Below are 21,596 nucleotides of genomic sequence, written 5' to 3'. Positions count from 1 at the left end.
ACTATTGAGCCTATGTTCTAGAGCCCAGGAAACACAACTGCTGAGCTCACGCGCTGCAGCTACTGAAACCCTCACAGCCTAGAGCCTGTGCTCCTCAATAAGAGAAGTCACCGCAATGAGAAGCCCACACTAGAGAAAAAGCCCATTCAGTAATGAAGACCCAGGACAGCCAAAAATCATTTTTAACCCCCTCCCCCTAAAAAAGCAAAATACTTCAAGGACCTGCCCTGCCCAGAGGGTGATGATGAGCACCTGGCCCGAAACAAATGAGCAGGGTCCTCACCCTCTTGGAGGGGTCCTCAGCATGCTGGGGGCTTCCGTAAAGCAGAGCTGGTTAAGAGAAAGCCTGGAGGGGTGGGAGGAACTGTTTTCAGCTGTTGTAGTGGAATGGAGAGCAGCCATGAAGAAACAGACTAAGGAACGGCTTCATGGAACAGGTGTGTTGAAGACTGGAAACCAGTATTTGCTAAGACCTGTATGTGCCACACCTTTACAATTACCTTCTTATCTAAGCCACACAGCAATCCTGAATCATCCCCCCACCTGCTCTTTTTCATGGCTGCATCAGGCAGCATGTGGGGTCTTAGTTCCCCCAACAGGTATCGAACCTACTGCCCCCTGCGGTGGAAGTATGGAGTCTTAGCCACTGGGCCGACAGGGAAGTCCCTCAGAATCATCTCCTTTCTACAGCTTAGGAAAATGAGTTACAGAGAGGCAAAACGACTCGCCCCAGTCATACAGATCCACCAGGAGCTAACTCTAAGGCCTGTGGAAGTGGAGCTCCGCCCTGGAGGACGGGCAGGATCCATGACCCGCTCCCTTCCCTTTCATTTATTTGGAAAAAAGATACACACACGTACAGTTCACAGTTACACAAAGTGGATCCTATGGTAAGCATCTGCCACATCTTGCCCCTTGTTAGATCCCACATGAACCCTTTCTACAGTGACATCTCAAGATCCACCTTGTTCTTCTCCGGCTCAGTTTTCTATTACATGGTCATGCCACGAGGACACAACACAGTCCCCTCCCAACCAGTGTTCAGGGTGTTTCCATGTCTTGCCATCACCACATAGCAGCAAGTATCCTCCAAGTACACATACTTCTAAACATTTCTGCACACACATCCACCAAGTAAATTAGCAGAAATTGAGCTGGTAGTTTACAGGAGAGGTACATTTTACAACCGGACAAATAGTGCTATTTGGAGGTGACAGGAATCTGAAGGAGAAAGGTAATCAACCTAAGGGGAAAGGATAGTGTGACAGGCTTACTGGAAGGAAGAACTGAGGGTGGCCGCACCTCGCAGCATGTGGGATCTTAGTTCCCCATCTAAGGACGGAACCTGTGTCTCCTGCAGTGGTAGCGTGGATTCTGAACCACTGGACCACCAGGGAAGTCCAAGGGCTGAGGGTTTAAGTGTAGGAATTATCACTGCTGCAGGAAGCCTTAATGGCCAAATTTTATTTTATATACACACAGCAGAGGTCAAGGTCTGACACTCAGCTACTGACGAACTGATGGGTGACAACTGGTTGTTTCCTTGGTTTCATCGTTAGCGGGTGGGCCTTCTTTAAGACCGAGGATTCTCTAAGCTGGACTCCAGGGGCTGAGGTCTGGCCAGTCACACCCAGCAGGAGTGGGAGAGCTCAGAGGGTTTCTATCTAACATGCACTACAGGCTGGACTTCTCCTCCCAGGCACTTTCGTATGTATCAGGTCATCTTAACACATCCAGAGGCTTTCCTCTACAATCCCTGCCCACACAGGACTTTCCACCAGCCGCTGGCCAGCTCTGAGCCTAGGTTATGTCCTCTCTCTCCCCGGCCCCCATCTTACTCAGCGAAACTCCTTCTTATCCCTTAAGGAGCAGTTCTAGACGCCATCTCAACTCATCCAGGCAATGTTACTTGTACTCTGAAGAGGGACTCAAAGCCTTGCTCTGGCCTCAATCTGGGGATGAATTTGTCTCTTGCAATTGGACTTTAGCTTCTAGAGAGGAGGGGGCCAGCTGGCCCTTGTGGTAACCAAGCAGGTAATGAATGCTATTGACGGAACTAGCCGCTTGCTAAGAGGCCCACGTGGTTTTCCAGGGACGCCCTCCCCCAGGGCCCCCGCCCAGCAGAGGCCAGTCCCGGCCCTACCTCGGAGGAGAACATGGCCGCACAGGTCCCGATGCACCAGCAGACAACGGGCTTGGTGATGCGGCCCTCCGTGACGCCCCGGCAGATCTTATACTCCTCCGTGCCCCCTATCTGCCAGGCGACAAGAAAAAGCCCCTGAGTCAGTGGAACCCATTCTGAGCTGCTCCCAGAGCAGCAGTGCAGCAGGAAAATCTGTCTTGAATCAGGCAGGAGCCCAGAGTTCCAACTTGAAGATGAGGGAACAGGGGCTTTGGTCAAATAACAGCCTGGAAGATGGAGATGAGAGATGCAACCAAGTATTTTCAAACGATGTGGGTATCCTCGGAGAGTTCCTAGAATTCCCCCTTCCTGATCTAAGGGTATGAGATAATTTAGGGCCAGATCTGATCAGGGGCACATGTCGGAGAGGTTCTTTGACTCCAGCTATCCACTCCACCCACCAGGGACAGACTAGGGCCAGCCAGGGACTGTCACTTTCAGTTATACATAAACAAAATGCATGACTTTCTTAAAAACCAAAATCCCATGACTTTTATAAAAAGAAAAAAAAATAAAAACAAAACAAACTTACCTCTCCAAGAACCACAATCATTTTGACTCCTGGAGTGTCCTGATAACGTAACACGTGATCCATAAACGTTGAGCCGGGGTACCTGGTGAGAGCAGGAGGTGCAGTGAGGTGAGGTGTGAGTACAGGTGTGGGAAACATACATGTACTGAGAACACTGTGGAGTTTTTTGTGGGTGTGGATGCTCAGTGAGGGTCCGGAGATGCCTCAGGAATAATGGGGGAGTGGAGGTAGTAAATGGAACACAAGGGAAGGGAAGGAAGAGGAATTAATAAGTGCAGAGAAGTTCCCATGGCAATAAGAGAAACCTGGAGGGCGCACATGGCATATAATTTTAAAATATGTCCACAGGGACTTCCCTGGCGGTCTAGTGGTTAAGACTCTGTGCTTCCACTTCAGGGAACACAGATTTGATCCCTGGTTGAGGAACTAAGATGGGCTCGATAAAGGACAGAAATGGTATGGACCTAACAGAAGCAGACGATATTAAGAAGAGGTGGCAAGAACACACAGAAGAACTGTACAAAAAAAATCTTCACGGCCAAGATAATCACGATGGTGTGGTCACTCACCTAGAGCCAGATATCCTGGAATGGGAAGTCAAGTGGGCCTTAGAAAGCATCACTACGAACAAAGCTAGTGGAGGTGATGGAATTCCAGTTGAGCTATTTCAAATCCTGAAAGATGAGGCTGTGGAAGTGCTGCACTCAATATGCCAGAAAATTTGGAAAACTCAGCAGTGGCCACAGGACTGGAAAAGGTCAGTTTTCATTCCAATCCCAAAAAAAGGCAATGGCAAAGAATGCTCAAACTACTGCACAATTGCACTCATCTCACACGCTAGTAAAGTAATGCTCAAAATTCTCCAAGCCAGGCTTCAGCAATACGTGAACCGTGAACTTCCAGATGTTCAAGCTGGTTTTAGAAAAGGCAGAGGAACCAGAGATCAAATTGCCAACATCCTCTGGATCATCGAAAAAGCAAGAGAGTTCCAGAAAAACATCTATTTCTGCTTTATTGACTATGCCAAAGCCTTTGACTGTGTGGATCACAATAAACTGTGGAAAATTCTGAAGGAGATGGGAATACCAGACCACCTGACCTGCCTCTTGAGAACCTATATGCAGGTCAGGAAGCAACAGTTAGAACTGGACATGGAACAACAGACTGGTTCCAAATAGGAAATGGAGTACATCAAGGCTGTATATTGTCACCCTGCTTATTTAACTTATATGCAGAGTACATCATGAGAAATGCTGGGCTGGAAGAAGCACAAGCTGGAATCAAGATTGCCGAGAGAAATATCAATAACCTCAGATATGCAGATGACACCACCCTTATGGCAGAAAGTGAAGAAGAACTAAAAAGCCTCTTGATGAAAGTGAAAGAAGAGAGTGAAAAAGTTGGCTTAAAGCTCAACATTCAGAAAACGCATCTGGTCCCATCACTTCATGGGAAATAGATGGGGAAACAGTGGAAACAGTGTCAGACTTTATTTTTTTGGGCTCCAAAATCACTGCAGATGGTGATTGCAGCCATGAAATTAAAAGACTGAAACTTCAGTACTTTGGCCACCTCATGCAAAGAGTTGACTCGTTGGAAAAGACTCTGATGCTGAGAGGGATGGGGGGCAGGAGGAGAAGGGGACGATAGAGGATGAGATGGCTGGATGGCATCACCGACTCAATGGACATGAGTTTGAGTGAACTCGATGGACATGAGAAGTTGGTGATGGACAGGGAGGCCTGGTGTGCTGCAATTCATGGGGTCGCAAAGAGTTGGACACGACTGAGCAACTGAACTGAACTGAACTGAGGAACTAAGAGTCCACATGCTGCTTAGCATGACCAAAATAAACAAATAAATAAAATATGTCCATAAGTTCCTTTAAAAAGGTGGAAATTCATGCCTCTCTTCCTGAATTTGGGTCGTTCAACACTCTCCCCTGACTAGCTCATTTTGGGGGAAGGCAGCCAAGAGTAGTGGCTGGGGGAAGGACTCTCAGCCATCAGGGCAGAAGCCCACCTGCCAGCCTCCTGCAGCCTGCCCATATCTGACCACCTCTCAACAGAGGCCTCCCCTGCACCTGCCAGAACCTCCCAACCAAGCCCTGGCTTCTAAAGGACAGGAACCATGAGGATACACGTTTATCACTGCAGCCACTTTGTTTTGGGATGATTTTTAAGAAACACAGCAATAGATAATGAATACTGTGTGCCAAGCTGCATCCCAGGCTATTGCTAGAAGGTCTATGTATAGGCCAAAATATTTTAATTTTCTACTGTCACCTGAGTTTGCAGAAGGACTTAAGGCCACACAGGCTTCAGATCTCCAAGGTCCTTTTGATATACTCAGGAGCATTAAATCCCAAGAGGACAATATAACTGGCAGCACCGCCCAGACTTGTCTGACTTGGAGCCTTCTGTCAGGGAGCACCAGGGGACTAGGGGTCCTAAGACCACCTCCCCAGAGACCTCAGCAAAAGTCCCTTCTCACTCAGGTGCTCCATTCGGAATGATCTGGGAGGGCCAGGAGGGTTGACAAGGTAACTCAGTCTTAACAGCTTTTGGTTTCTAGGCCAAACAATAGCAGCAGTAATAACAGTAAACAGTAATAGCAAACATTTATCATGGTAACAAGTACCAGGCATTGCTCCTAAGATGTTACTCAATTGATGACCTACTGATCATTGTTCCTACTAACAAAAAATAATAAGAACACGATTTGCGACATAGTAAGAAATATATATATATATATATATATATATATATATATGTCTCTGCTTCCAGTTCCTGGCACAGAGCTCTGAAAACCCTCACTATCTGAGTGACAAGGGTACTAAGAGCATCTTTTGTTTTCATATTTGGTCTTTGGCACTGGTTCCTGACCCAGCACGCATAAGACCTTTGTCATTTTCTGAGTCACGGGGGTGGACAGCAGTGTTTTGTCTTCATGAGGCAACTCTCGGCAGGCTGGTACAATGTGCTCAAAGGAGAAGGCACAGAGGCTCCGCACACTCTCCATGCCATGACCCATCGCCCTCTTCCACCTCGTTGCTCATTAGTTACATACTTTTGTAATAACCCGGGAAGCCTGTGAGTAAATTTTTCCTGAGTTCGGCAAGCCTTTCTAGCAAATTATTAAACCTGAGAGGGAGTCATAGGACCACCCTTCCCCCTCCCCACTGATTTATAGCCAGTGTTCAGAAGTACCAGAGGCTGGGGTTTGCAGAGTCCTAGGGGACCAAGCCCCAAACCTATGGGATCTGATGCTATGATGCTATTTCCAGATAGACAATGTCAGAATTTAACTGAACTGTAAGACTCTGAGTGGGGTATCTGCAGAGAATCAGAAAACTGCTCAGCGCTAGAAAATTACCCTCATATTTGTGGCCAGAAGTGTTAATGAATAAAATAATAGTTTTCTCTTTTCCTCTTTTTTTAATTTGGCTGCCCTGCATAGCTTGTGGGATTTTAGTTCCCAGACCAGGGATTGAACTGGGCCCTTGGCAGTGAGAGCTTGGAATCCTAACCACTGGACCGCCAGGGAAGTCCCCTCCCTTTCACTCTTATTAACTACAATTAACACCGAGTATTTACTAAGCATCAAGCCCTGTATTAGTCTCATTTAATCCTCCAAACCCTGGAGAAGGAAATGGCAACCCACTTCAGTATTCTTGCCTGGAGAATCCCCATGGACAGAGGAGCCTGGCAGGCTACAGTCCATGGGGTCACAAGAGTCGGACACGACTTAGAGACTAAACCACCACCACCACCAATCCTCCAAAAACCCCCCGTGGGGGATATTACTCTACTCATTTGCTCTATAAGGTTGATGGAGGTCTAGGGAGGGTTGGTAACCTCCCCAGGATTGCAGCAGCCACCCCCTCCCCAAACCCTGCTACCCCAAACACAGAAACTAGGATTTGAACCCCTTGGGCCCGATTTCAGAATAGGCCCTGCTAAGCACTGCCCTCTGCTGCCTTCTTCTGGCTACAAATCAGACAACAGAATTACACCCAAAGCCCAAAAGCCTTTTGAAACACCTTTTTAGGGCGTTTGGGATGGTCATGTACACACATCTATGTCTAAAATGGATAACCAACAAGTACCTACTGTATAGCACATGAACTCTGCTCAGTGTTATATGGCAGCCTGGATGGGAGAGGAGTCTGGGGGAGAATGGATACATGAATATGTATGCCTGAGTTCCTTTGATGTTCACCTGAAACTATCACAACACTGTTAACTGGCTATGAAAGTGGAAGTGTTCGTTGCTCAGTCATGTCCAACTCTTTGTGACCCCATGGACTGTAGCCTGCCAGGTTCTTCCGTCTATGGAATTCTCCAGGTGAGAATACTGGAGTGGATATCCATTCTCTTTTCCAGGTGAGCTTCCCAAATCAGAGATCGAACCTGGGTCTCTGGCATTGCAGGCAGATTCTTTACCATTTGAGTCACCATTGGCTATATCCCAACACAAAATAAAAAGTTAAAAAAGATCACCTGTCCCCACCAATGGCCACGCCCTCGTAGACGCCATCCGTGGTTCGAGAGATGATATTGTTGAGCTCGTTGGACATGCCGCCCGAACGCGAGACATAGGCCACACTGCCTGGGCGGTACAGCTTGGAGGCCAGGATGTTGTCCAGCATCCCGCCGGTGTTCCCGATCTTAAAGCACCCGGGCTTGATGCCACCAACCTGCCGGGGTGGAAACTTCAGTCAGGGAGGAGGACAGGCTGAGTGACCACAGAGCTCTGCTGAGTACAGAGCCCAGGAAGCCCACCCTGGCCAGCAGCTGCACGTGTGGTTTCCTGCTGAGGAAGATTCTTCTCCCCCTCAAGAGACATTGCACAGAAAAAAGGAGCCATGTGGTGGCTTATAACTGCAGATATAGATGTGCACACTCAGGGTTAAGTAACCTCTTTTGCTCCAAAAGGACAATGTCATCCAGGAAAGGTGTCTGATGCAAGCAGGTAGTCTGCTCAAGATCACCCTCCACCTCCGAGACGAAAGGTCCCTGGCTTAGCTCTAAAATCTTAGCTTCAACCAAATTTTTAGTGTAACAACTAAGTAAAAACAAACAACAACAAAAAACATTCACAGGGCCATTTTTTGTTACACGAAGAAGCTTTGTGTCAAGAATAAGGCCCCTAGGTAGATTTCTCTTTGGTTCACAGTTGCAGGAATGAATAATCAAAGACCATGCTAGGGTTGTATGAGGATGGACAAACAAAAAAAAACAAAAGAAGCTTGTTATTCCCTTGTCTGGGGAGACAGCCCTTTAAAAAATTAACTGGCAATGGACAGGGAATTCCCTGGTGGTTAGGACACAGCGCTTCCACTGCTGGGGCCGAGGAGCGATCGCTTGTTGGGGAAGTAGGCTCTCGCAGGCTGCAGGAGCAGTCAGAACAAGCAAGCAAAAACTGGCAATGGACAGACTGACTTTCAGCAGGTACTCTCAATCTTTTCAAACTAGACAGGAGACAGAAGAGTCAACGATGAGCTTTCTGAGAGCCTGGAAGCAGAAGGGACACTCACGGTGGCAGGTCCAATGATGGTCACTCCCTTCTGCTCTGCCTTCTTGATCAGCTTCCTCGTGAGCGCCTCAGGGATGCCTTCGGCTATGATGGCGATGGTCCGGATCTAGAGCACAGGGGACAGTTATCGTTTCACCACGTGAGACAATGAGGCGGCAACCTTTCCTGAACCCACCTCCCAGACCTCTCCCAGGAGTAAACATGACAATATGCACCTCCTTCTTCCCACCAGCCTCTGGTCACCCTCCCGCAAAAGAGAGATGCCTGAAACTGCTCTCCATTGGTCACCATTACAGTGAGTCCGTAACCAGGCAGAAGCAAAGGTTCCAGAAACCTTGCTGTAGTCAAAGCTGTTATATCCTCGCCCATCCAAAAACTGACATGACTCAGCCCCATCTGTCCAGGTGCCTGATTATAAACCAGCTATAGGAATAATCCACATGATAGAAACAAGCTGTTTCCACACCTGGACCAGAGAGTAGGCTAAGGGAAAAGCCAGAGCAGGTGGGATTGAGTAAGAAAGATCCCACACAAACCTTTTCTATAAAGGGTAAGACAGTGTTTGAGGGTTTGTTGGTCATATGGTCTCTGGGGGTAACTAGTACATTTTGCCTTTGAAGCATAAAAGCTGCCATGGACAATGTGTAAATCAATGAACTTGTCTGTATTTCAATAAAACTTTATTTACAACAACAGGCAGGGGGCTGGGTTTGGCCCTTGGGCCTGTAGTTCACTAATCTGTACTCCAGACTAGAAAAGCTGCTCATTTTTAACGGGAATGTTTTGTGTGTTTTTTTTTTCGCTTCACCTAGATATCAAAACAAGTTTATGTTTTCTAGTCATAACCTGAAATAAGTCAGTTCTGTATCAGACAATAATTTTGAACAGAAAAATGACTATCTTAATCTGTAAGAGCTCTTACAAATCAATAACAAAAAAGATAAACACCTCAATAGAAAAAAAAGGGAGGCCATATCACATAATTCAAATGGCCAACACATATTTTCAAAAGCTCATTTTAGTTAATAATCAAAAATATGCAAGCATGCCTATCATTCTGTCATGTATATATGTTCTTATCCAAGCATTCAGCGTTGGCCAGGGAGGCCTGGCATGCTGTAGTCCATGGAGTCACCAACAGTCGGACACGACTTAGCAACTGAACATCAACAGTGTTGGCAAGCAGGATGGATCAAAGGCTTTCAAAGCTGCACATTCTGGTGCAGCAGTGTGACTTCTAGACATTTACGTGGGGAAGCAATGAAGGATATATGCTCATCATGAGACTTGAAAAAGCAAAAATGGTAAATATTGATGTGGAAAGCATCACTGACAGAGATGGATTATAAAACAGATATGTTATTCCATTTGTTCAAATCCAGAAAAAGGTATGGATAAGGATGTACACAGAGTCAGCAACCGTGTTTCTGGGAAATTAATCTTGAGGTATTTTTCCTCTTCTTACTTCTCGGCATTTTTTTCGACAACAAATGTGTAACAATCTTACAATAAAAATAATGCTTTTGATCCTGTTTTCAAAACCAGTCTCAGCACGGAGAGCAGCTGGTGGGTACGGATGATCCTGGACTCTGCCAGCCCAGGTGAGCAGCCCGCCTACCCTCAGTGACCATGTTGCCTCCTGAAGATCAAGTCTCCCACCACTTTCACCCAAATCGCTGGCCAGTCCCGAGTCCCAAGGCCTTTGTCCCCAGTGGACACCATTCAGGACTCGCCCAGCCTCCCACCCCCAGGGCACAGTGAGCTACCTGAGCGTAATTCATGGTCTCCATGGTGCTGTCGTAGGCTGAGCGCAGGGAGGCAAAGTTGATTAGCACGTCTACCTCTGGGTGCTTCTTCATGGCATCAGCCATGTTCTTGAAGACGGGGATCAGGATCTCCTTGTGACCCCAGTAAAACTTCTGTTTGTGGTCCCCACTGTGAGAAAGGCAGAGGAGGGCTAAGGACATGGTCAACCTGCAGGGGCTCAGGAGGGGCTTCACCCAGAGGGTAAAAAGGCAGGGTCGCCGTCTTCAAAGAGTTTAGTTTATGGGAAAGAGATCCCCCAGAAACATCAACCGCCCCCATCTGAGATGGGCAGAAACCTCCCCAGCAAGGCGGGATAAGCCAAGGCCCCCCAGCTGTGTTGCTGTCAGAGGAAATGCGATGAGGACCTCCACTTGGTGGTTGCATCCAGCCTCCCTGTGGAGTGACTCACGTGAACGGGTAGACCATGGCAGCCACCGAGGGCTCGTCGCGGGAGCAGACGTAGTCAAAGTCCAGCATGCCCTGCACAGCCCGGGTCTGCATGCCCCACACGATGGCCTTGGTGTGGCGGCTGAAGAGGGTGGCGCTCTTTCCTGGTGGGCAGAGACACAGAGAGTGCACCCAGTACACACACCCCTAGGGGCTACCTGCCAGACCCCTCCTCGCCCCAGGTCCAGGGAGAGTGACTCATCAAAACTGCAAAGGAAGGCAAGAGGATGGAACTCGGACAAACTGGGGAACGATGCACCTGGATTTGTTCTGCAAAGAGGTAGCAGAGAGTGAGAAAAGAGCAGAGAGGTCCTGCCTGGCTGGCAAAGAGCTCAACAGTGAATAGACAGCAGAATTCCTACAGGAAAGGTTTATGTATGCAAATAAGGGCTTGATCAATTTTTTTTTTGGCTGCGCTAGGTCTTCATTGCTGAGTGCAGGCTTTCTCTAGTTGTGGGAGCTACTCTTGGTTGTGGTGCATGGGCTTTTCATTGTGATAGTTTCCCTTGTCGTGGCGCACAGGCTCTAGGGCACAGGTTCAGCAGTTGCCATGCGTGGGCTTAGCTGTAGAATCTTAGTTCTTGGCCCAGGGATCCCCTGCACTGGCAGGCAGATTCTTAACCACTGGACCATCAGGGAAGTCCTGATCAATTATTTTTAAAGTCATCTGAAAAAAAAAAAGTTAAGTTCTCCCAATCAGAGTGACTGAAAGACATATTTTTTTCTAACTTTGGTGTGGGGGCAAGGGAGATGGGGGTGGCGGGAGGCGCGGCCATGCTGCTCAGCATGAAGGATCTTAGTTCCTTGTCCAGGTATTGAATCTGTGCTCCCTGCAGTGGAAGCATGGAGTCTTAACCACAGAACCATCAGAGAAGTCCTGCAGACTTTTTATTTTTTAATTGAAGCATAGCTGATTTACAATGTTGTATTAATTTCTGCTGTATAGCAAAGTGACACAAATATATATATATATACACACACACACACACACAAGTACATATATATCTCACAGGATACTGAATATAGTTCCCTGTGCTATACGGCAGGACCTTGTTGTTCACTATAAGACTTCATACAGATCCCCAACAATCCTTACCACCTGTGAACCTGGACATAAGACAGCTCATGTCAGGATTTAAACCTCTTGATTCTAGGTCAGTGTAGGCGCAAGAAAGAGGTTTGTTGTAGGCTTATCTCATCAACCTTCCACCTGACCTTCTCCCCATAGCCTCCTCCCAGGTGACTCTTTCCTGCTCCTAGAGGGGTCACCAGAGGGTAGGAAAGGGCAGAGGGGATTGGGAGCTGGCAGTCACCTAGAGCAGGCGGGTCAACTGACCCTCCAGCTCTCAGCTGGAGGAAAGTAGCCCTCAGGGGAGGTTCTCAGCTCTCCTTCAAGAAACATAATGCAGAAAGCTCAGGGGCATTTAGTATTAATTAACCTGCTGTACTATCACTGGCTTGGCTAACCAAGTTCAAGGTCTGATTAAATTAAGATGAAGCTTCCCTAGTGGTTCAGTGGTTAAGAATCCGCCTTGCAATGCAGGGAGCACAGGTTTGATCCCTGGTCAGAGAACTAAGATCCTACATGCAGAGGAGCAATAAGCCCGAACGCCACACCAGAGCCCACGCGCCACGACAAAAGATACCGCCTGTCACAAGGAAGATCCCAGGTGCCACAACTGGGACCTGATACAGCTGAAGAACTTTTTCTTTTTTAATGAAATTTAGAGATCACTTTCCCCAGGCATGGAGGATTCACATCCCCATGCAGGCTAGCCTCTTCCATCACAGCCGTAGGCTTCTCATGACAGAAGGCTCCTAATGGTGCCAACACCCAGGATTTACGGTGCCCTGGATCCAGCTGGGTTCAGTGAGACATGAGATCACAGAACAAGTGAGGCCACCTCGTCCAGTTCCCTCACTTTCCAATTCCTGCAAACTGAAGCCCAGAGATGCCAAATGACGGAAACTGTAGGTCATCTAGCATCAAAGTCAGGGTTACACAAACACGACCTTGAGATGCAGCTCAACCGCGCAAGTGAGCAGGGACATAAGCCAGCACTGCCCCACCCAGCTCCCCATTCCCGGGGATCCCAGGACAAGGTCTGGAATCTGTACCAACCCACAGGCACTCCTAGCTTGAAAAGGGCAGAACTGGAGTGCTCAGCACACAGAGAAGACAAGCTGAAGGTGGCGACCCTCAGCCTGCTAGAAGCACAGAGGCCCCAGAGAGAACCTGTGCTTTGGGGCTAAGCCTCCACGAGGCTCCTCCACTAACTCCACTGTCCTGGGCCAATCTGCCCCCACTTCCTGCCCTCCTTTCCCACATAGCTCAGGACTGACAGTAAGACCAAACCCATTTCTCCCTCCACCCCCACCCCCATCCCGGCCAAGAGCTCTCATTGAGAGTCTATTCAGGGCTCAGCCTCAGGTCTGGTTTTCTATGTAAACAACGAATGTTGCCAGAGGCTGGGAGGAAGGGCTACTTGACCTCACCTAGTTACCCCTTTCCTCCTCTTAGCAAGGAGTCACAGGTCATCCTTAAGAGACTACCATGCCCTGGATTTTCCACAGCTGTGAATATCAAAAAGTTAAATGGAAGACCTGACACTTCGAACTGACGCATCTATCCACCTCAGTGAACCTAGTCACATGTGCACGCTAGCGTGAGCACACACAGATCCTATCCCTGCTAAACAGTGACCTTACACACACACAAAGCCCAGTCCAGATTGACTGTGCATGTGCACCCTTCTGGGTCTCTCTCTCTCCTCCATCCTGTCTTCCTCCCAAACCCCAGAGAAATCTGAACTTGTCCCAGGTGCTGGGAGTTCTGGGATGCAGTCAGCAGTGGTGAGACTGAGGTGGGAAAAGAAAATGAAGCCGTCACGGGATGCAGAGAATCAGGTGGTCAGCGGCTCCCCTCCTGGCCTGCTGGCTCTGCCAAGCCCCCTTCAGTTTCCATGGCTTCCTCCTGGGCTCCACTCCCCTCTCTGAGGCCGTGGGCCTGGCTCCTGCTCCTCCTGCACTGTCCACTCCCCCCCACGTATGAGCTGGTGACAACCCCCATGGCAAGGAAAGCAGGGACGTGAAATAAAGCAGGGGTGGGAAGGGAGGGGGCAAAGACCAGGACTTGGGGCAGGCTACACCGAGGCAGGGACAGAAAAGATACCAGACAACACTGCAACCCACCAGGGACGGGGAGACAGAAGCACAGAGTAAAAGACTGTAACCCACTAGAAAGCCACACGCGGAGCTGGGGGCATCCTACCTTGCAGGGGTCTTGGACTTGGGACTGAATCTGTCAAAGAAAATGACCAAGGCGACTGAGTGACCCGTTGATGGCTGGAGGCTTTGGAGGGAGAGGGTGGGAACAGGAAAGGGTTGGTGGACGAGCCTCGACAGGCTGCCACCCTCACCATCTCTCGTCTGTTCACAACAGACAGGGGCCCGGCCAACAGGAGGGCCCCGATCAGCAGAGTGGAGCCAAGAAGGGGCGGAGGGCCAGGGCGTAGAGAGAGGAGCGAAAGCACCGAGCCTCAGAGGGTGCATTGGACACCAAAGGCCCAGGGTCTCTGGATGGACAGCTGGCCCAGGCCCGCCCTCCTAATCCTGTTTTGTCCCCGGGAAGCAGGGGACATCAATGAGATGATGAGGCTGAGAAGATGGACCTGACACTGTGCTGGGGACAAAGCAGCCGTTTTGAGGACTTCCAATTCTGAGAGCCCGGAGCCAGTGCCACTATTCCACAAAACGCCTCAAGCACACTCTGTCCATCCCAGGAAGAGACCCAGGGTAACTGACATGGGCTGCCTAGTCCTGGTGGCAAGGGCTGGCTGGCAGGGATCAGGTCTCTGATGAATCAGAGGAGGGAGAGACGAGCGGGCAAGCCAGATGGGAGGGCAGACAACGTGTGCCCCTGCGGTACGCTCCCAGGAAGGTGAGACCCAGGATGGTGGGGGCAGCCACAAGAGTCTTCTGCCATCCTGAGCTTTGGGCTCCTGCTGTCTGCTCAGGGGGAGGGCCTGAGGGACCTTCCCCCGACCTGGTACTCCTGTAACTCCGTCTCCTCCGCAGCCCACCAGCCCAGATCACACACCCCGTGGGAGGAGGCAGAGAAGACAACTGAGGAATGGAGTGACCCCATTTGCAGAGAAGGCTCCGGCCACCGCATCTCCATGTCCCATTCCCATCCCATGTGCCATGCCCACAGCGAAGCCCAAACTGCTTCCGTCCACCTCTGCTGGCCCAGCGGGGTCTCAGGAAGGAACAGAGGGTTCTAAAACCACGTTGGGAGTTACCTTGGGGCATGGCAGGCTTGGCCTTCTTGGCAGGGGCCACCTCATCAGTTCTGGACTCAGAAAAAGATGCCGTCCTGCTGGGGGCTGGAGTCTGGGGGTACAAGGGGGAGAAAGTAAGGGTCACAGAGAATACCTGGGGAAAAAGCCAATGGTCCTTAAGGCCCCAGAGAACTCAGGTAATAAGAACTACACACAGCTCTGTTCTCCACAAGATGCTTTCAAAAGTACTATGCTAATAACCCTCTGAGATAGGAATCAGTAATGTCCCCAAGCTACAGACAAGCAAACTGAGGTTCTTGGTGATAACTGCCGGGATCTCTCCCTCTGCAGGATTTGAACTCGGGTCTGATTTAAAAATCCCCTATCTTTCCACACCACCACCTTGACTAGGACAGGAAAAAAACCAGCAGAGACACAGAAACTAACCACATTACAGCCTTCTCCCTGTACCTCCCCAAGGTCCCCAAAAGGTGGGGACTGGGCCCTGGATGGGATGGGGTATGAGGGGCGACAAAGATGACTCTGCGGGCTTTGCAGCAGAGGAAGACTGGAACCTACTGAAGTACTCCCGCTGGCGTTGAGGAGGAAGTTTGCGGTGTGGGCCGCTGTGGGCGGCTGATTGGGGATGGGCCGATGGCCCAGGGCCATGCCCACGATGGCCGTCATGTGAGTCTCGGTGCCGAAGACATGAATGGGGATCCCAGTGGTCTTCCCTGTGAGGAAGGAAAAGCATTCATCACTTGAGTCTCCTAAGAAGTGCCCGTGGCCGCAGGACTCTGCCAAGGACCCTTCTGAGCCCTGGCCATGTCTGGCACTTTCTGTGCAAGCCCAATTATCCCAGGACAAGTTGGTGGTCATTTTCTTCACCAGTAAACAAATCTCTGTAAAGACTACCTGCCAGCAAGAGCATGAAACGGCTTTATGGACACCCTCCAATGACCACAGCATCGTGAGAGCCTGCCCTCCTCCTCCACCCCTGTCGCCTATGGCCACCGCACCACAGCCCTCCAGGCCCGGCCTCTGTTCTGAACACCTGGGCTCCTCTCCTCTCCCCAGGGCTCTGCCCTGCTCCTTCCTCCGCACGGAGCTGTCAGCTGGCTGTCACTCAGCTCAGCTGAAGGGTCACCTTCTGAGAAAGGCCCTCCCTGACCTGACAGCCGTTCCCCTCCACGCCGCCCTGCCTGGAGATTCCTGGTAGACAGCATCATGTTCCAGCCGCTGTTTACTTGTCTTAATGTCCCCAGAGTTTAAGGCCCCAGGAGTGACTGGGTAGCATTCACTAAGCTGTGAGCCCAGAGCAGGTCTTCAGTTTTAGGTGAGAATTAGGACTTGAGACCACTGCAAGTGATCCAGGTGGCTGTAATATTTGCCATGGATCCCAGATTTGGGAAAACGGGAAGGCGGAAAGGTCCAGTCTCTCAGTCAGAGGGCCCACTCACTGAGCAGGAGCGGCTCACATCTCCTCCCCTTTGTCTTGTCACCTGCCCCCCAACCCCCGCCCTATCCCCCTCCCCACCCCTCACCCCTACCCCCACCCCACCCCTCATCCCCACCCCCACCCCCCACCCCTCATCCCCACCCCCACCCCCCACCCCTCACAAAACTGCTCTTGGCACCAGGGCTGCGCTTCACTCAAGACCAAAGCCCGCTGGTTCGATCAGGTCAGTTCAGAGAGACCTAATCTTAGTCCTCACTGATGAGACGTGGTACCCCAGTTCTTGAAAGCCCTGAGTCTGAGGTCTCTGGAGCCTGCAGGAGGCACCCAAAATGGAGAAGGAAGAAAGGAAACCAAAATGGACCCACGCCCTCGCTTCCCTCAGCTCAGAGAGGGGGCAACTCCTTCCTGTTCTACCAACTACTGGACCCCCACCTCCATCCAGGCCTGGACACTGACCCGTCTCCCTCCCCTCACCCCTCAGTCTGGGCCACCGCTCTGTCCTGGACCTGCCGCAGCCTCCTGGGTGGTCTCCTTGCTTCAAGCTGGCTGCCCTGGAGGCCTTATCTCCACCTGGCAGCCTAACTAGCCCTCAACCCCAAGTCAAATGGTGCTGCACCTCTGCTCAAGTCTTCCAGCAGCTGCCAGGGTCACAGCCAAGCGCCCATGGGACCTGTACTAGCCCTGCACGCTTCTCCCTCGGCCTCTCTGCCTCCAACCTCCACCCCAGGCCCCTCAGTTGGTCCCACCTCAAGGCCTCGGGACCTGCCCTTTCATCTGCAGACAGCCACCACCAACTGCTCCCTCTCCTCCTCAGATTTCTGCTCAAATGCCACCTTTTTGGCCAAGCGGTCTGACTGCCTCATTTAAAACGGCCCTGTCCCCTCCCACAGAGGCCACCCCTTCCCCAAGTGGTCCTGCCTCGTGCCTGAGGCTGCAGCCACTGACCTCGACAGCATGAGGGCCTGCTGCCTGTCAGCTGTCGCGTGTGGCCGTGACCCCAGCCCTCGGCACAGCACCGGGCGTGGAGCAGGCACAGGCAATTGTTGAGTGAACAGCTGAATAACTGCTTTCCTGCCCATCCTGAACTTAGGTTTCGGTCAGGTGCCGTGTGTTAGAGGGCATAGAAATGCAGCGGAAGCCGGCTGTAGCTCCGGGGAGTGAGGTGGGTGGTGGGAGGAGCATGGAGACATTAGAAGACTGACTTGCTCAGGAAATCCCGAGGAAGCAAGACGCTCAGGGTGGGAGGGACAGAAAACATCCCCCCATCTTACCGACTTCTCCCATGACCCGTAAGCCCTCCTGATAGTTGGGGCCACCTCTTCGGACAAAGATCGTGACCTCGTGCTCCTTCAGGGGACCCTGGTAATCTCGAATTGCTCTCACGATGCCCTGGAAGGACCAAGGGACAACACTCAAGTGCTTAGAAAGAAGGCAGCAAGAAAGCAAGCACTTACAACCATGGGAAACAAATGTCCCAGGGCTGCGGGGAGTTTCCTGGTGGTCCAGTTGTTAGGACTCAGCGCTTTCATTGCCAGGGCCCCAGGTTCAGTCCCTGGTCAGGGAACTGAGACTCCATTAGCTGTGCTATGCAACCCAAAATAAAAAAACCCAGGGCTGCTTCTCATGAAGCACAGAAAGACCCCGCCAGTCAAGAATTCCATGAGTAAACTGGACTACCGCAACCAACCCAAAGGCCCAGGACTGGTGACCACTGGTGATGGTGCTGAGGTGAGAACATGGGGTACCCGGGGTGACACCCCTCAGTGCACAGGGTATTGGGCCTCCAACGTTGCTGTTGTTCAGTCACTAAGTCGTGTCCAACTCTTTGTGATCGCATGAGCTACAGCACGCCAAGCTTCGCTGTCCTTCACTATCTCCGGGAATTTGCTCACTCATGTCCACTGGGTCAGTGATGCTATTACCATCTCATCCTCTACCGCCCCCTTCTCCTCCTGCCCTCAATCTTTCCCAGCATCAGGGATGAGTCGGCTCTTTGCCTCAGGTGACCAGAGTATTGCCAGTATTGAGTACTGGTTCTCAGATGCCAGTGGGGCTTTGCTGGTCTCTCACCCCATCTACAGCTGTTGTTTTCTTAAAACTGTAATTCTGGGGGAAGCTGTACACCAAGATCCTATGCATGAGCTGCTGGGGTTATCAGGACAAAGTCTATTTCACTGGCAAAGTTCTACAAAAGCTTCTCCAAGTGACTTGGGAACAGCTGTTGCAATGGGCATAACTTTGGAAACGTGGGCACATGCACAGGTGTGGACCAGTTTTGTCTGGGCAGATGGAGGGCAAGCTTATGGAGTCTAAATTCCATCATTCGTGGTGTTTCACGGCAAAGCTCTACCCACGGTGCCTGCTCCAGACATAATCGCCCATATCACTGGTGCTGCCTTTATGACAGGACTACTTGGAAGTTAAAACAAAGCTGACGAGATCCACCTGTGTCAGATCTATTTGTTGAATCAGGTCCAATTAGGGACCTGTTTTAGGTAAGACTGACAAGGCCTTGTCCTCTACTCCTTGATAGCTCAGACTTCCAAGACTGACATTTATTTACACATTCTTCTTTTTTTAAATAACATATACTTCTGATTTTTTTTTTTTGCTTTGCCAGGTCTTAGTTGAGGCACATGGGATCTTTGATCTTCATTATTGCAGCATGGGGGATCTAGTTCTCCAACCAGGGATCGATCCCGGGCTCCTTGCCTTGGGAGGATGTAGTCGTAAGCCACTGGACTGCCAAGGAAGTCTCAATCTACATGTTATTCTCCAAGTTTATGTGGAACTATCAGATGGCCGACGTTCTTTTGAACAGCTGCCCTGAGCATCCGACAGTAGGGGATAGTAAGTGGCCTCCTGAGGCAGCCACCCTGAAGGGGAGGAGTCTGGAGACACGTGAGCTCTCATTCTTACTGGCAGTCACACTTTCTTTAAACTGGTGCCCACGGCCCTGACCTATGTACAGAGACCCAGGATGACTAGCCTCCGACTAGATAAGCAGAAGCCCTGCACCCCAGGGCGTCAAATACTTTGTCATGCCAACCTTTTGGAAAAGGGGCAGATGACTGGGAGACAAAACACCAGGAGGTGCAGAGAACCCAGTCTTACAACAGAAGGTTGGAAACGGAGTCAATCAAGCCAGTTCTTTAAGAACTGAGACAGGAAAGGCAGAAATTCACCTTCTCCCCACTTTGTAGATGGGAGAATCACGGCTCAGAGAGGGTCAGCTGCTTGTCCAGAGAGACATACAACTTCAGAGAGATCCATCCCAGAGTCTTCTGCATCCCTAGGTCAAGACCACCCCCACCCTGGCCTGGGTAACTCATGGGGATCTGCTTCTGTCCCAAATCTTCTTACAGAAACTTCCCTTCCCTGCTTCCCCCCAACCAACCACGTTCCCCTGCAGCTGGTTACCTTGAATGTGGCAGCCACGTTGGTGAAGTTTGCGATGCTGCCTCCGATGATGAGGATCTTGCCTGCATTTGGAGCAAGAGAGAAGTCAAAAAAGGGTTAGAAAGGGAGACTTAGGCATCGTATCAGAAATCCAACTGAGGTCCCCCAATTGGTAGGAGATACCAGTGCAGAGGTGGGGAGCAAGCTGGTCTCTCCTGACTTAGTTTCATCAGCTCAACCCTCCCTTACCTACGCCACGGAGCAGGTGGTCAATCCAAACCCACAGAATCTCTGCATCGTTCCTAGCTGGCACCGAGAAACCTAGCATGGTTTCTGGACACCCTGGTGGGACTCTCTGTCTGGCTCATGGGAAGGGGAATCAGTATCTGTAGTCCCAAAACACAGCACAAGTGGTAAAGGGAAGTTGGGAAGCACACAGCCTGAATAATAAAGGTGTAAGCAGGCCATGAAGAACTGAATTTATAGCCGTCAGCAAAAGCATGCTGCCGCCACTACCTCCGCTGCCACCTCCCTTGCACCTGCTCATAGGACTTCATGTATCCACCCCTTCCTCACCTGCTTGGAGCCCCTGGAATGACAGGTGCTGTCACTACCTGCTGCAAAGTCAGGGCAACCTCGGTCCAGAAGTTAAACGACGAGCCCCAGGTTTCAAAGGACCGGGACAACCTCGTGCCTCCCACCCAAGCCAAAGCTCTTCCCACCCCAGGACACTGGGCCGCACCAAGGAAGAGCCCGTGTGTCTCACCATCTGGGTGCTTCTCGCGGGTCATAAGGGAGAGGATCGTCTTGGCGTAGTCATAGGTCTGCTGCTCGCTGGGGGCGCCCGAGTACTCCCCGTAGTTTGCCAGCTCGTTGACACCCCCCAGGTCGCAGATGGTGTCACTGCCAGGGAGATAGGGAAGTCAGTGCTGGCAAAAGGCAGCAGCCTGGTGCCTGGGGAGGCCACACAGAAACCCCTGAAGCCTTGAGACCAGGCCACCTCTGGAAGCAACCTCTCGGCCCTCAGACCCTCAAGCCCCTCACCAGTCATACTTGAAGGTTAACTGTGCTGCCTCAGACCCTCCTAGGGGAGCACCCTGCCAGCCCTACATGACATCTCTATGGAGTGTGAAAATATAACTATTGCTGTTGTTTAGGCACTAAGTCGTGTCCGACTCTTTGCGACCTCATGGACTATAGCCCACCAGGCTCCTCTGTCCACAGGATTTTCCGACCAAGAATACTGGAGTAGGTATCCGTTCTCTTCTCCACGGGATTTTTCCTGACCTAGGGATCAACGAGTCTCCTGCATTGCAGGCAGATTCTTTACCGATGAGCCACCAGGGAAGCCTGTGACTATTGACACAGGTGCTAAAACAGCTGGAAGGACACACACCGTGGTGACACACTAGGGTGAGGGGTGGGGACACGGCCTGGTTCACTTCCCTTATCTGCGGCACCTTCGCATGGAGCACATTGTTACTCATGGTAAGAGTCAAAACTAAAAATTTAATTTTGAAGCAAAGAAGACAGTTTTGGAGACAACATGGGTAGGCCTTTCCGGAATGCCCTGAGGGTTCCTGTTCTGTACCAGAGAGGGGGGTCAAGCTGATTCAGGCCACACGTGGGAAGCCCGTGGGGGACCCGACCGTCAGCCCCTCAGCAGTCCCTTTGGTCACCTGTACACGACAGAGGCACCCCCTCCGGCCACCATGGTCCAGATTCTCCCCTTGGGATTCAGTAAAGTCAGCTTCAAGCTTGCCCCACTTTTGGCGTCCAGATCTGCGATGTAGGCTTCCTGGGGACCAGAGAGCAACAGGTGGGCCCTGGGGGCACCCCCTTCACCAGGCTGCAGACCCCAGGCCCCCTCCCTTTCCCCTGGAGCAGTAGGAAAAGGGCCTCCGTTGTTCTCACCGGGGCAGGAAGAAGGGTTTGTGTGGGGCCTCATGGGCC

General features: G+C 51.0%; 1 protein-coding gene across 3 annotated transcripts in view; it reads right to left on the bottom strand.

The window, feature by feature from the left end:
• ACLY (ATP citrate lyase) overlaps positions 1-21,596 on the bottom strand; it is a 44,537-nt gene that overhangs the window by 12,026 nt on the left and 10,915 nt on the right. The window contains exons 8-20 of one of the 3 annotated variants that reach the window (XM_055575877.1): positions 21,323-21,441; positions 20,410-20,546; positions 19,665-19,726; positions 17,516-17,633; positions 15,365-15,519; positions 14,807-14,897; positions 13,777-13,857; positions 10,468-10,609; positions 10,019-10,187; positions 8,254-8,358; positions 7,217-7,413; positions 2,715-2,796; positions 2,144-2,254 (exon numbers count right to left, since the gene is read on the bottom strand). In XM_055575877.1, coding sequence (XP_055431852.1) covers positions 2,144-2,254; positions 2,715-2,796; positions 7,217-7,413; positions 8,254-8,358; positions 10,019-10,187; positions 10,468-10,609; positions 13,777-13,857; positions 14,807-14,897; positions 15,365-15,519; positions 17,516-17,633; positions 19,665-19,726; positions 20,410-20,546; positions 21,323-21,441 — 1,569 coding nt within the window. The remainder of the gene's footprint in view (positions 1-2,143; positions 2,255-2,714; positions 2,797-7,216; positions 7,414-8,253; positions 8,359-10,018; positions 10,188-10,467; positions 10,610-13,776; positions 13,858-14,806; positions 14,898-15,364; positions 15,520-17,515; positions 17,634-19,664; positions 19,727-20,409; positions 20,547-21,322; positions 21,442-21,596) is intronic. The other 2 variants (XM_055575878.1, XM_055575879.1) reach the window with 2 other exon arrangements.

Source organism: Bubalus kerabau, chromosome 4 (assembly GCF_029407905.1).
Source record: "Bubalus kerabau isolate K-KA32 ecotype Philippines breed swamp buffalo chromosome 4, PCC_UOA_SB_1v2, whole genome shotgun sequence".
Taxonomy (NCBI): domain Eukaryota; kingdom Metazoa; phylum Chordata; class Mammalia; order Artiodactyla; family Bovidae; genus Bubalus; species Bubalus kerabau.
Note: the sequence above shows the minus strand (reverse complement) of the source record. Positions and strands in the feature narration are given on the sequence as shown.